At 48.8% G+C, this 16,005-nt stretch overlaps 1 protein-coding gene across 1 annotated transcript in view; it reads right to left on the minus strand.

The window, feature by feature from the left end:
- Positions 1 to 3,003: 3,003 nt before the first annotated feature.
- INHA (inhibin subunit alpha) overlaps positions 3,004 to 16,005 on the minus strand; it is a 32,001-nt gene continuing 18,999 nt past the window's right edge. The window contains exon 2 of the mRNA XM_078679134.1: positions 3,004 to 5,679. Within this exon, the coding sequence (XP_078535260.1) occupies positions 4,925 to 5,679 (755 nt within the window). The 3' untranslated portion in view covers positions 3,004 to 4,924. The remainder of the gene's footprint in view (positions 5,680 to 16,005) is intronic.

Here is a 16,005-nt window from a genome sequence, read left to right on the forward strand (position 1 = left end):
CAAATCTTCTTCAGGAAGAACATTAATCACAGGAGTTATCCTGACATTTCTTTGGCTGGAAATTCCTGTAGGAAACGAACGCAGCAGCAGGTGCTAAAAAATGCTAATAAACTTGCAAACACAGTGCCCCCCCCGGAAGTCAGCACCCGGTGCAGTGGCACCGGTCGCACCGCCCTAGAGCCCACCCTGTCAACAGCCTTCATCTTCAGCAACAAGAACCCCCGACTCTGATGAAGCGGATCGCTGGCGTTGCTTAGCGGCCCAAGCCAAAGCCTCAGCGTCGCTTGGAAGCACTTCCTGTTTCTAACCCTCCCACCAGGACCCGCCCACCTCTGTGACCAGCCGGCCCAGCATAAAATAAAAGCAAGCCTGTCTGCACCCGTCTGTGCCAGGACCCCTGGACCTCACCAGAGAACCAGTTACTCCAGCACCGCACTCAAATCCCTGAACCTCGAAGGACCCAACACCGCATGCTGCTCCCAAACACCAAGAAACACAGAGGTCCTTTCATCTGCCGTCGCTGCGGCTTCACATGCTACACCTCAAAAACCAAACCGACAACCACCGAAACCCAGAACCGGCTACAATGTGTGCTAATCAACGCCAGATCCCTCAGCAAGCTTCTGCCCCGGACATAGCCAGCGCAGCCCCCAACAGCTACAAAATGATCCACAAAGTCCACCCACTCAAACCCGGAGGAGGGATAGTAATCATCCACAAAGACTCCATCAGACTCACCACCACAGATGACACCTCGACCCCCTTCATGGAACACCTCAACTTCCAAGAGCACATCTACGCCAACACAATCGTCACAGGCACCCTCGCCTGGAATGGCGTCGCCGAAATCATCGCACCTCTGGACATTGAATCCCATCCATACCTCTTCGTTGGGGACCTCAACGTCCATCTTGACGACCCAACTGACAGACATGCCTCGATCCTCTGGGAAAATATTGGCCTGACACAAATCGTTGCAAGCCCCAGCATTAGCCCTGGTCACACCCTCGGCCCTATCTTCACCACCAGTGACAGATTCAATTTCAGCCACACCTCAGAAGTCACCTGCTCAGACCACAGCATCATCCATTTCACCATCACAGAAACACTCCTACACACAGGCACACCACACACCCCTGTGCAACGCAGATGGAAGAAAGTCTTGCCAACCCAATGGACAACCACCCTCAGTGCCACAAACCTCTACACCATGGACAACGTAAACCAGGCCACCCAAAATTTCTTTGCTTGGATCACCGACATCATCACCAAACACCCAACACCAAGAGGTCTCCCCAGAACTCCTGGTATCAAAAAGAGAATGCAAATGAATAGAAAGACAATGGCGCTGCAGCCGAAACCCTACTGACCACTCTGCACTAAAGTCTGCTCTCAGGAACTATCACCACTCCCTCAAAGAAGCCAAAAAATTCCCCCTTGTCACATGCCTCGAGAACAGCAGCAAACAAGCAAAGGAACTTTTCAACATCATCAGGGAACTCTCCACCCCAAAGGCTGTTGGAAACACAACCCCACCCACCCAGGACCTCTGTGAGTCCCTTTCAAACTACTTCCACAATAGGATAGCAGATTTCTACGGCAATTTTGACCCTCAGCCCACAGAGGTCACCCCACCCTCAATCCCCACTGAAATCCATCACAACCATTTCACCGGATGGACACCTCTCAACACGGAGACCACTGCTCAACCACATCTTGAACTCGGCCATCAGCTCTGCCACCTTTCCGAAACCTGGAAACAGGCAGAAGTAAGACCCCTATGAAAAACACCCACCACAGACCCCAATGACCTCAAGAACTACTGCCCATATCCTCTCATTCCCAGCAAAGGTCCTTGAGACAGCCATCAACCACCAGCTCACAGATCACCTTGAGATAAATACCTGCTGGACGCCTCCCAATCAGAATTCTGCTCAAACCACAGCACCAAAACAGACCTCATAACCACAACAGACAACATTAGGACCATCCTCGACTATGAAGAATCAGCTGTTTTACTCTCCTCTACCTTTCCACAGCTGTCGACACCGTATTCCATCATATCCTGTTCAGCGGGCACATCACACCAGCATGAGCGGCAACGCACTCAAATGCCTCACTTTGTTTCTGACTGGACACACTCAAAGAATACGCCTCCCCCGTTCACCTCGAACCCAAAATCCCCATCTGCTGCATCCCCCGAGGCTCCTTGCGCAGCCCCACCCTCTTCAACATCTAGATGACTCCACTGCCCAACATTGTCCGCAACCACAGACTCAACATCATCTTACATGCCAACGACACCCAACTCATTCTCTCTCTCACTGAAGACACCTCCACCCCCAGAGCAAACTTCCAGAACACTATGACCCACGTCGCAGACTAGATGAAGTCCTACTGCCTCACATTGAACAACAACAAGACGGAAGTGCTCATATTTTGGCCAAACCCCTCCCCCTGGGACAACTCCTGGTGGCCATCGGACCAGCACCAACCTCCACCACCTACGACAGGAACTGGGCATCATACTGGACAGTGAGCTCTCCACGAGGCGCCAGGTGAACACAGTCACCTCCTCAAGCTTCCACATCCTTCGAATGCTCCGTAAAATCTTCAGGTGGATCCCATCCAGCGTCAGGAAAACAGTAACGTAGGCCCCCATCACCAGCCGACTTGACTACGGGAACGCACTCTATGATGGAATCACAACCCAACTACTGAAATGAGTCCGGACCCTCCAAAACACGGCAGCCAGGCTCATAAGGCATCTCCCAAGACGGTCAAGCATCACCCCCTCCTCAGAGACCTCCACGGGCTGCCAATCAAGAAGAGATGCCACTTCAAACTACTCACCCATGGGTTCAAGACCCTCCACAACATAGGACCAGCATACATCAACCGCCGACTGGCGTTCCACAAGCCCACCACACAACTCTGCTCAGCCTAGCTAGCCCTCTCGCACGTCCCACACACCCGTCGCTATGGAAATGCTGCAATGGTAAGTAATGTAAAATTCTTTATTACACATTGTCAAAAAAATGCAGCACAGATGTGCACTATTGTGCAACATCATCTAATGGTAATGTAATTTTTATTTAAAAAATGTTAATAAACAACATTCGAGCGTAGTGCAACAATTGTAAACCATGATAGGTGCAGCTCCGAAGGGGTGCGTGGCTGAGCCTTACGATGACCCATCCTTACCACCGCTCTGAGCAGAGGGGATATCCAGGTGTGTTATCTTCCCTCGCACATCCCTCCCAGCCTCTCACAACCGAAACCACCTGCAGTTTCCTCTTTCGATTTTTCTTTTACACTTATGGAATGATAACAGGAACTTGGATGAGTTAAGATCACACCAGTTAAGCAGCCTTCGTGCAGAAAAGCAGTGTTCAGTAACCTGTAATCCGCCAGAGCGAAACCAAGGCCTCAAACATGCCAGGCAGTCCTGCCAAGCGTCACGCAACAGGTGTGACGCTCACGCATTTCAGTGCAGTGAGAACCATGAGGGGATTTCATCCCTCTGACTTGAGCTGAGGGTGTGAGAGTCTTGTGTGAGTAGTGTTAAGGCGGAAGCAGGCTTCTAGAAGCTTCTAGGTGTGAGTGCTTGCAGCTGTGAGTGGGAGCGGTGCCGGCGAGCGCAGGGCCTGAGAGGGTGAGACATCCTTGTAGGGCCAGGGGACGCTGGGGTCAGTCACAATAGGGCCAGGCCTGGGGGTTCACAACACGAAGGACAAGACACGGGAACCAGGCTGATGAGGGCCTTCAGACGGTCCCCCGGGGCTCGCGCACTCACAATACACACATCACATGGAGGCACAACACACACACTCACAGGCACATAGAAAGACAGACACAAACACACTGACAAGCCCAGAGAAACATACACATGCACTGACAGCTAAACACACACACACACACACACACAGAAACACAAATGCACACAGACATACATATACACACACACATAGGCAGAGTAGGTAGATAGAAAGAGAGACACAAACGCACAGACAAGCACACACACAGACACACACATACACGGCATGTGTACAGGCACGCACACAGACATATGCTCATGCACACAGACATAGGCACATAGGGACACAGACACAAACACACAACCATGCACACAGAAACACAAACATGCACTGACATCTGTACACACACACAGAAACATGTGCACACAAACATGCACACAAACATCTGCACATACAGACATAGACAGGAACACAAAAAGAGACACTCCCCTGCAATGGCATCTGTACACACGGACACCTAAAAACACACATGCACACACACACTGACATATGCACATGCACACAGACATATGCACATGCACACAGACATATGCACCTGCACACGGACATGTGCACATGCACACAGACATATGCACATGCACACAGAAATATGCACATACGCACAGACATATGCACATGCATACAGACATATGCACATGCACACAGAAATATGCACATACACACAGACAGATGCACACAGACATATGCACATGCACACAGACATATGCACATGCACACAGAAATATACACATCCACACAGACATATGCACATTCACACAGACATATGCACATGCACACAGACATGTGCACATGCACACAGACATATGCACATTCACACAGACATATGCACATTCACACAGACATGCATATGCACATGCACACAGACATATGCACATTCACACAGACATATGCACATGCACACAGACATATGCACATTCACACAGACATATGCATATGCACATGCACACAGACATATGCACATGCACACAGACATATGCACATTCACACAGACATAGGCACCTGCACACGGACATGTGCACATACACAAGCAGAGCACTCAAAGAACCATGACCCACATGTATGTATGTCATGCACATGTCGGTGTGTGATCAGCACCCCAGCTGCCCTCAGATGCAGGCACAGTCCTCTGTGATGATGTTGGGCACCGTCTCATACTTGAAGGAGAACCCCCCGTCGGAGGTTGTGCGCACGCGCAGGGAGCGCATGGTGCCCGGCAGCGCCGCGCAGCACAGCTGGAAGCCCAGCTTGTGGATGAGGTTGCTGGAGGTGGAGCAGGTCCCGTGGCAGTAGTGGAAGAGGAAGCTCTTGGGGTGGACGATCCACTTGTCCCACCCGAGCTCCTCGAAGGAGATGTTGATGGAGCCACGGTGGCAGTGGGCGTGGCTCTGGGCATCATCTGAGGGCCGCTGCAGAAGGTTGATGGCTGCAGGAGACCATGGCAGGGAGGACCTGCGCGAGCGGTCCTGGGGGCGGGGCTTGGTGATGGACACGATGAAGGGCATCTTGTCGGCGTCCGAGACACACGGGCATGATGGACACTGCACCGACAGGACGAAGATCTTCTGAGAGACGTGGTGAAGGAAGGGCCTGGTGAAGTGGAAGGCGGTCCACTCGGCTGACACCTGCACCCAGCTGGTGGCGATGCTGGTCTGGCCCTGCCCGGTCAGCACCAGCACCTCGGCTGGCGCTGCCGACATGTTGAGTGGGGGGCTGGGTGGTACCACAGGGCCCGTGAAGAACCAAAGCTGAGCTGAGGTGACCTGTCGGCTGAGGATGTGAGGCGATGGCTGGAAGAGGTAGGTGAAGAGGGTCTCCTGGTCCGCGCTGGAGGGCATCTGCTGAGTGGCGTCACAGGGGACATCTGTGGAGAGAGAGGAGACGGGTGAGTGACAAAGAGAAGAGCTGCCATGCAAACCTCAGCAGCAAGACTCATTCTCGACCTCGCCAGAAGGACCCACATCACACCCCACCTCAAGAAACTTAACCGGCTCCCGATCAAGAAGAGATGCCAGTTCAAGATGTTGACCCACACCTACAAGGCCCTACACAAAAAAGGACCAGCATACACCAAACGCCTGACCCTCCACCAACCAGCCAGATACCTTCGATCCGCTTCCCTCACCCTTGCAGACACATCTCGGATCCGCCCAACCAATAGTGGACGGCGTTCCTTCTCACACCTGGCTGCCAAGGCATGGAACAGCCTCCCCCACACCTCAGGACCGCACCTGCACTCCAGACTTTCAGGAAGGAACTCAGAACCTGACTGTTCCACTGAACATAACACCACGCAGCAGCCAAATGGTCCCAGCACCTCAAGACTCTCGCGTGTGAGTTGCCGTGCTTTATAAATGTTTGATTGATTGATTGATTAGAGGGGTGGACACGGAACCTCCCCATTCCCAAAGCTGGAAACCCCACCTACGGGGCAGAATCGGCATGTCAGAGTGAAGGATTTCTGAGTTTATTCCATCTCATGTCAATCAAACCTGCCAAACCAATTCCATATGAAAGAAAAATGAATCATCGGAACACTGTCATCTATGGGCCATTGACTCCTGTTTTGACCCCATAAAGATGTAACCCCCTCTGGAAACAAGCCCCTGGAAAGTCTTAAAAGAATTTGTTCCCTCAACACTCGAGCTGTGGGCTTTCCATCTTAGAAGGCACCCTGGCCTGGCCGGGGCTGCCATTTCAACATAAACCCCCTGAAGAGACAAACAGCCTGATTCATCAAGCTAAATTGCACTTGCAAAGGGCAAGATTCTCAGAATCTTGCCTTTTGCGAGTGCAATTTTTGCATTTGGGATTCATCATCCCAAATGCAAAATTCGCTATTAAAGAATTCGCACTTTTGCGAAGAATTGCATTTAAGGAATCTCTATTTGAGATTCCTTAAATGCAATTCATGAATCATTTTAAAATTGCGAAATTGCAATTTCGGGCCGCTATTTACCGAGAGGTCAAACCTCGTGGTAAATAGCAAAAACTTAGAAAAATGCATTTAAATGCATTTTTCTAAGTTGCATGTTACACACACACATGTCCTTTGGACATGTGTGTGCGCAACACCAATGTAGATTACATTTCAGGGGTGCTACAGGGTGTCCTTTGGACACCCCTGCACCCTTGAAATCGCATCCTTATTTGCGATTAGCTAATTGCTAATCGCAAATAAGGAATAACTCCCCATGCATTCCTATGGGCCTGTAGGCCCATAGGAATGCATGGGGAGTTATTCCTTATTTGCCTGTAGGCCCATAGGAATGCATGGGGAGTTATTCCTTATTTGCGATTAGCAATTTGCTAATCGCAAATAAGGAACATGTAGGAATCGCAATCTTTTTTGCAATTCCTACATGAAGTCCTTAATAGCGATTCCTTATGAATCGCTATTAGAGGCTCGCAAAACGGGAGAATGATGAATCTGGCTGAAAGACCCTTGCTGAAGCCCTGGAATTAATCTAAAACGGGAAACATGAGAAAAGCATTGGAGGAAGCCAAGCTAGATAAACCAATTTTAAGGAAAGACAGCCACCAGGAAATAACAATACATCATAAATTAAAAGAAAATGTTAAATGAAACACAATTTTAAGGAATCACAGTTAAATCAAAAATTACATTGAAACTGAAAAAACAGGATTAGCTAAACAATATTCTTTAATGGTACTGAGAAAGTAGTAAATACAGAAATCTATATGAGCAATGGGAACAGTAACAAACCCCCTGTCAAATCATAGTTAAGGGAGAACATTCTAAGTATTTCAAAATATACCAAAGTTTACTCCATTTAGTAGAAATACATAAGCACTCCGGGCCCGATTCACAGAATTTACTTAAGACAAAATCCTAAACTTACTAATTTTGGTATTCACAGAATGCACTTACTACTTTTGATATTCACAGAATGGATTGACGACTACTAACTTTACGTCCGCAATCGGCTGCAAATTCCTGTCCGGGGGCAGAGCTTCCGACTTGGAGGTGGAGCTTGGGCCCAGAGGCAGAGCTTGCAGCTTGGAGGCGGAGCTTCTGTCTCTGAGGTGAGGATTTAGCCATGGCTGAAATCTCCACCTCTGGGCCGGAAGCTCTGCCTCCAAGCCGCAAGCTCTGCCTCCGGGCCGCAAGCTCCGCCTCCAAGTCGGAAACTCCGCCCCCAGGCAGAAGCTCCGCCCCCCAAGCCAGAAGGTCCGTCCGGGTCAGAAGCTCCGCCTCCGCACCATAATTTCCGGCCCGAGTGCGGACATAAAGTTAGTAGTCGTAAATCCATTCTATGAATATCAAAAGTAGTAAGTTTAGGATTTTGTCTTAAGTTAGTTCTGTGAATCGGGCCTTTAGTATAGCTATACTGTGGACATTATTTTTCTAGGAACACACATACAACTGTGGGCTTCAGTATGAGTAGCCCCTCAACTCAGCTGGGATGTACTACGGGCAGAATTTACAATCCTGGGAGGTATCTTCATGATATAAGAGGAATGTGAAATTTTTTCCCCTGGAATGGGGAATAACAGGGTTATCTGTGGGCATCAAGTCCAATTCCCCTTCTGGGGGAAACAGTGGACCCAAATCTGCAGCCGTCACCGCCTACTTCGAGAGCATGGTAAATGGGCGCTGGTCTTTTTTTTTGTCTGTAGTGCGGTGGGGGCACAGAGAGGGCAGTTTTATTTTTCCTTCAACTAGGACAGTGGTCTTCAAACTTTTTCATGACATGCCCCCCCCCTGAAAAATAAATGAATTGGGACCCCCACCTCAAAAATGTTCACAAGTACACACATTCACATGTGCTAAACATTCTTAATGATTTGACTTGAGACATAGATATGAGATTTGTGACAATGGACGTTGTTTCATTGTATACGAATGTTTTACATGAGCATGGAATTCAGGCACGGGTAGATATTCCAGTGACCTCTTCTCTCAATCATCTTGATTCACTAATTTACTTCTACTTGCACTAGATTATTTTTATTATTAATAATAAACTGTGGACAGACAATTCTGAATATCATCAAAGTGTACGTCTCTCATTGTAATTATTGTAGCCCTGAGGAAGTCGATGGGCGATATACCCAAGACGAAACACGTGTTATCTACAGCCTGACTATACCAACTGCTCACTTTGATTATCAGGAGCTATCTGTATAATCTTCAAGGCTCTGAATGAGATGAGAGAACAAAGAAGACCGTGACTATCTAAGTTTTGGAGTGACAACTCATTACATTTATTTTTCCTGATGCTATAAACTTGTATTCGTGTTCGGAAATGGGATTGTGATTTTGGACTTTGCTCTTTGTGTATCCTGGGTGCACATAGGCCTTTGGGATAAGTGGGTGGCCGTTCCCCTACCATTCCCTTGAGCACTTACAAGACAAAATACGGTGCTGCGATTACAAGTCATGGAATTGCGCAAAGTTTGACCTAGCCAGGCTTCTACATGGTATTCTTTTTAAATGTATCCCATTTAAGCCATGGTGGGACCTTGAGCATCCCTCCTCTAGGCCTGTGGGTCAAGGTGGGCTCACCTTGCTCATGGGGTCTTTGTAGCTTTCAATGTGTAAGCCTCATGCCAAAATGCCCGAGCACCACAAACCCAGGGGACGCGTCACCAACCCTGGCCTCGTTACTCCGGGGTTCACAGTCGTGGCTTCGGAACAGCAGACCCCGAGAAGGAAGTGCCTGGTCAGAGAAGCCTGCCCTGGGTCCACTACCCTGATATGAAGCTCGCCCTGGGTTCCCTGTTTGCTGTACCCAATAAGGGTCAGTGTATCAACAAAAAAAAATATAAAAAATTTAAATAAAACAGAACTGGCCAACGTTTAAGCTCTTTGGGCCAACCCCTAAAAACGGATGTATGACATTACAACGCATGCTTTTACATCGCATGCCTTTACAACGCGGTTTTTACATCGCATACCATTACAACGCATAGCGCTTTTGGGTGTTGGATAGTGAATAGTTTAATTTACTATTCCAACTCCAGTCCCCGTGGACACTAGGGAAGGTTATTGGATAGTAAATTAACCTATTCCCTATCCTAGAGTGCCCCCCAGCGCAATGCGTTGTAATAGTTTGCGTTGTAATGACCGCGTTGTAATGGTAGTGCGTTGTAAAAGTTTCGTTGTAAGTGATGTTTCCCCCTAAAAACAGCAGAGATTGGCTGCATGGAGCGGTTTGTACACAGGGCTTGGACTTTCGCTAAATTATGTTGCTAGCCCCCATTGCAAACGGCTGAAGGGGGATGGAAATTAAGTGCATCAATAAATGAAATTTACTGAACAAAAGCACAGAAACTGGGCCATGGTTCAAATCTGCGAAACTACAGAAATTCACCAGTTCTGGTGTACAGTGCACACAGTGAACAGCACCATTTGTATCACCTGCTGAGCAGAACACACAAAACAAAACTCAAAATATCATAGTTTTTTAATGATTATTTTTTAATACGTATATGTTATATATGTATATATTACCTAGTAGCTGTCACCACTCGGTAGTTATAGGTAAGTCAGCCCTTCCATAGGAAAAGCCTTGTTTGATTTGATAATAACTTTGGTGCCAATTGACAAATCTTCACAAAACTTTAAAAAAAAAATGTATATTCTGCCCAATTTTTGCAGGGAAAGTTTGGGGTGATCTGTCAAGTGGGGGCCAAGAAAAACAGAGTGGTCTAAAAACACAAACGGGCAAATGCATCATTCATACATTTTGCGATTCTTAATTTGCGAAAATTACCGAATCGCAAATTAAGAATTGCAAAATGCTATGCATCATTTTTTTCACTATTTATTTGCGATTCGGTAAAAATCGCAATTTTTACAGAATCTCAAATAAATAGCGAATTCCTAAGTGCATTTTCGCAATTCCCATTGATTTCTATGGGCCAAAAGGCCCATAGGAGTCAATGGGAAGGCATTTACAAATTGCGAATTTGAAAATGCAATTCGCAATTTGTTGATGCATTCCAAAGGTGCAGGGGGTTCCAAAGGACCCCCCCCCTGCACCCCTGAAATGTATTTGAAAGTGCATGTTTCACACACACATGTCCTAAGGACATGTGTGTCTGTAACATGACAGTAAAAAAAATGCATATTTTTGCTTTTTTAAAGATTTTCTCAAATTAACACGAGGGTCAACCTCGTGTTAATTTGCACTTCCTATTTCAAAATTCGCATTTTTTTTTTTTAAATTGATGCATTGCATTTAAGGAATCGCACAAATGCGATTCCTTAAATGCATTCGCATTTTTAAGAAATGCAAAAAAATGCGAATTTTGAAAGAGTGTTTAATGCATCTCAAAAACGTATTTAGGAAGCGCAAACGGCCGAATTTACCGATTCGCACCGTTTGCACTTCCTAAATAGGTTGATGCATGTGGACCTAAATCCCCAAAACATTTTCCATAGACTTTTTTGAGACAGACCTACTGCAAGAACTGTTTAACGGAATAACACCAAGTATGGCAGAAAGCTAGATCTTGCTCCAGAAATTGTGCTTTTTGTGTTTTGGTGTAAATCAGTTCAGATGTCTTTTAGTAATTCAGGTTAAATAATATTTGTAGATCTGGACCGTTGGGTTCGATGGACTCTAGTGAGAGGCCCACACATTCATTAAAAAAAATAGAGCCAGCTGATTGGCCATGGGAGCTTTTTTTCCTTGGGCCAATAGGCTCCCACAGAACCACACTCCCATGGGAGCAAGCACTCTGATTGGCTGCCAGCAACATTAGAAAAATATTTCTGCCAGCTATTATAGGACTTACAGCTAGATTCATCAAAGACCCGTTTTGCGAGTCTTTAATAGCGATTCATAAGGAATCGCTATTAAGGACTTGCAAAACGGGATTCATGTAGGAATTGCAAAAAATATTGCGATTCCTACATATTCCTTATTTGCGATTAGCAAATTGCTAATCCCAAATAAGGAATAACTCCCCATTCATTCCTATGGGCCAAAAGGCCCATAGGAATGAATGGGGAGTTATTCCTTATTTGCGATGGATACTGCACAGTGAGGTACAGAGCAGGGATGGATACTGCACAGTGTGGTACAGAGCAGGGATGGATACTGCACAGTGTGGTACAGAGCAGGGATGAATACTGCACAGTGAGGTACAGACTGGGATGGATACTGCACAGTGCGGTACAGACCGGGATGGATACTGCACAGTGGGGTACAGAGCAGGGATGGATACTGCACAGTGAGGTACAGAGCAGGGATGGATACTGCACAGTGTGGTACAGAGCAGGCATGGATACTGCACAGTGTGGTACAGAGCAGGGATGGATACTGCACAGTGTGGTACAGAGCAGGGATGGATACTGCACAGTGTGGTACAGAGCAGGCATGGATACAGCACGGTGAGGCACAGAGCAGGGATGGATACTGCACAGTGAGGTACATACTGGGATGGATACTGCACAGTGAGGCACAGACCGGGATGGATACTGCACAGTGAGGTAGAGAGCAGGGATCGATACTGCACAGTGAGGTACAGACCGGGATGGATACTGCACATTGGGGTACAGAGCAGGGATGGATACTGCACAGTGTGGTACAGAGCAGGGATGGATACTGCACAGTGTGGTACAGAGCAGGGATGGATACTGCACAGTGTGGTACAGAGCAGGGATGGATACTGCACAGTGTGGTACAGAGCAGGGATGGATACTGCACAGTGTGGTACAGAGCAGGGATGGATACTGCACAGTGAGGTACAGACTGGGATGGATACTGCACAGTGAGGTACAGAGCAGGGATGGATACTGCACAGTGTGGTACAGAGCAGGGATGGATACTGCACAGTGTGGTACAGAGCAGGGATGGATACTGCACAGTGAGGTACAGACTGGGATGGATACTGCACAGTGCGGTACAGACCGGGATGGATACTGCACAGTGGGGTACAGAGCAGGGATGGATACTGCACAGTGAGGTACAGAGCAGGGATGGATACTGCACAGTGTGGTACAGAGCAGGCATGGATACTGCACAGTGTGGTACAGAGCAGGGATGGATACTGCACAGTGTGGTACAGAGCAGGGATGGATACTGCACAGTGTGGTACAGAGCAGGCATGGATACAGCACGGTGAGGCACAGAGCAGGGATGGATACTGCACAGTGAGGTACATACTGGGATGGATACTGCACAGTGAGGCACAGACCGGGATGGATACTGCACAGTGAGGTAGAGAGCAGGGATCGATACTGCACAGTGAGGTACAGACCGGGATGGATACTGCACATTGGGGTACAGAGCAGGGATGGATACTGCACAGTGTGGTACAGAGCAGGGATGGATACTGCACAGTGTGGTACAGAGCAGGGATGGATACTGCACAGTGTGGTACAGAGCAGGGATGGATACTGCACAGTGTGGTACAGAGCAGGGATGGATACTGCACAGTGTGGTACAGAGCAGGGATGGATACTGCACAGTGAGGTACAGACTGGGATGGATACTGCACAGTGAGGTACAGAGCAGGGATGGATACTGCACAGTGTGGTACAGAGCAGGGATGGATACTGCACAGTGTGGTACAGAGCAGGGATGGATACTGCACAGTGAGGTACAGACTGGGATGGATACTGCACAGTGGGGTACAGAGCAGGGATGGATACTGCACAGTGAGGTACAGACTGGGATGGATACTGCACAGTGCGGTACAGACCGGGATGGATACTGCACAGTGGGGTACAGAGCAGGGATGGATACTGCACAGTGAGGTACAGAGCAGGGATGGATACTGCACAGTGTGGTACAGAGCAGGCATGGATACTGCACAGTGTGGTACAGAGCAGGGATGGATACTGCACAGTGTGGTACAGAGCAGGGATGGGTACTGCACAGTGTGGTACAGAGCAGGCATGGATACAGCACGGTGAGGCACAGAGCAGGGATGGATACTGCACAGTGAGGTACATACTGGGATGGATACTGCACAGTGAGGCACAGACCGGGATGGATACTGCACAGTGAGGTAGAGAGCAGGGATCGATACTGCACAGTGAGGTACAGACCGGGATGGATACTGCACATTGGGGTACAGAGCAGGGATGGATACTGCACAGTGTGGTACAGAGCAGGGATGGATACTGCACAGTGTGGTACAGAGCAGGGATGGATACTGCACAGTGAGGTACAGACTGGGATGGATACTGCACAGTGGGGTACAGACCGGGATGGATACTGCACAGTGTGGTACAGAGCAGGGATGGATACTGCACAGAGAGGTACAGACCGGGATGAATACTGCACAGTGGGGTACAGAGCAGGGATGGATACTGCACAGTGTGGTACAGAGCAAGGATGGACACAGCACAGTGTGGTATAGAGCCGGGATGGACACAGCACAGTGTGGTACAGAGCAGGGATGGATACTGCACAGTGTGGTACAGAGCAGGTATGGATACTGCACAGTGTGGTACAGACCGGGATGGATACTGCACAGTGGGGTACAGAGCAGGGATGGACACTGCACAGTGTGGTACAGAGCAGGGATGGATACTGCACAGTGGGGTACAGAGCAGGGATGGATACTGCACAGTGTGGTACAGAGCAGGGATGGAGACTGCACAGTGTGGTACAGAGCAGGGATGGATACTGCACAGTGTGGTACAGAGCAGGGATGGATAATGCACAGTGTGGTACAGAGCAGGGATGGATACTGCACAGTGTGGTACAGAGCAGGGATGGATACTGCACAGTGTGGTACAGAGCAGGGATGGATAATGCACAGTGTGGTACAGAGCAGAGATGGATACTGCACAGTGTGGTACAGAGCAGGGATGGATACTGCACAGTGAGGTACAGACCGGGATGGATACTGCACAGTGTGGTACAGAGCAGGCATGGATACTGCACAGTGTGGTACAGAGCAGTGATGGATACTGCACAGTGAGGTGCAGAGCAGGGATGGATACTGCACAGTGTGGTACAGAGCAGGCATGGATACTGCACAGTGTGGTACAGAGCAGGGATGGATACTGCACAGTGTGGTACAGAGCAGGGATGGATACTGCACAGTGTGGTACAGAGCAGGCATGGATACAGCACGGTGTGGTACAGAGCAGGGATGGATTCTGCACAGTGAGGTACAGAGCAGGGATGGATACTGCACAGTGTGGTACAGAGCAGGCATGGATACTGCACAGTGTGGTACAGAGCACGGATGGATACTGCACAGTGTGGTACAGAGCAGGGATGGATACTGCACAGTGTGATACAGAGCAGGCATGGATACTGCACAGTGTGGTACAGAGCAGGGATGGATACTGCACAGTGTGGTACAGAGCAGGGATGGATAGAGGTACAGACCGGGATGAATACTGCACAGTGGGGTACAGAGCAGGGATGGATACTGCACAGTGAGGTACAGACCGGGATGGATACTGCACAGTGTGGTACAGAGCAGGGATGGATACTGCACAGTAAGGTACAGACCGGGATGAATACTGCACAGTGGGGTACAGAGCAGGGATGGATACTGCACAGTGTGGTACAGAGCAAGGATGGACACAGCACAGTGTGGTACAGAGCAGGGATGGATACTGCACAGTGAGGTACAGACCGGGATGTATACTGCACAGTGAGGTACAGACCGGGATGGATACTGCACAGTGTGGTACAGAGCAAGGATGGGCACAGCACAGTGTGGTACAGAGCAGGGATGGATACAGCACAGTGTGGTACAGAGCAAGGATGGATACAGCACAGTGTGGTACAGAGCAGGTATGGATACTGCACAGTGTGCTACAGAGCAGGGATGGATACTGCACAGTGTGGTACAGAGCAGGGTTGGATACTGCACAGTGTGGTAGAGAGCAGGCATGGATACAGCACAGTGAGGCACAGAGCAGGGATGGATACTCCACAGTGAGGTACAGACCGGGATGGATACTGTACAGTGAGGTACAGAGCAAGGATGGATACAGCACAGTGTGGTACAGAGCAGGGATGGATACTGCACAGTGTGGTACAGAGCAGGCATGGATACAGCACAGTGAGGCACAGAGCAGGGATGGATACTGCACAGTGTGGTACAGAGCAAGGATGGATACTGCACAGTGCGGTACAGAGCAAGGATGGATACAGCACAGTGTGGTACAGAGCAGGGATGGATACTGCACAGTGTGGTACAGAGCAAGGATGGATACAGCACAGTGTGGTACAGAGCAGGGATG

The sequence above is a fragment of the Lissotriton helveticus genome, chromosome 3_1 (assembly GCF_964261635.1).
Source record: "Lissotriton helveticus chromosome 3_1, aLisHel1.1, whole genome shotgun sequence".
In the NCBI taxonomy this organism is placed as follows: Eukaryota; Metazoa; Chordata; class Amphibia; order Caudata; family Salamandridae; genus Lissotriton; species Lissotriton helveticus.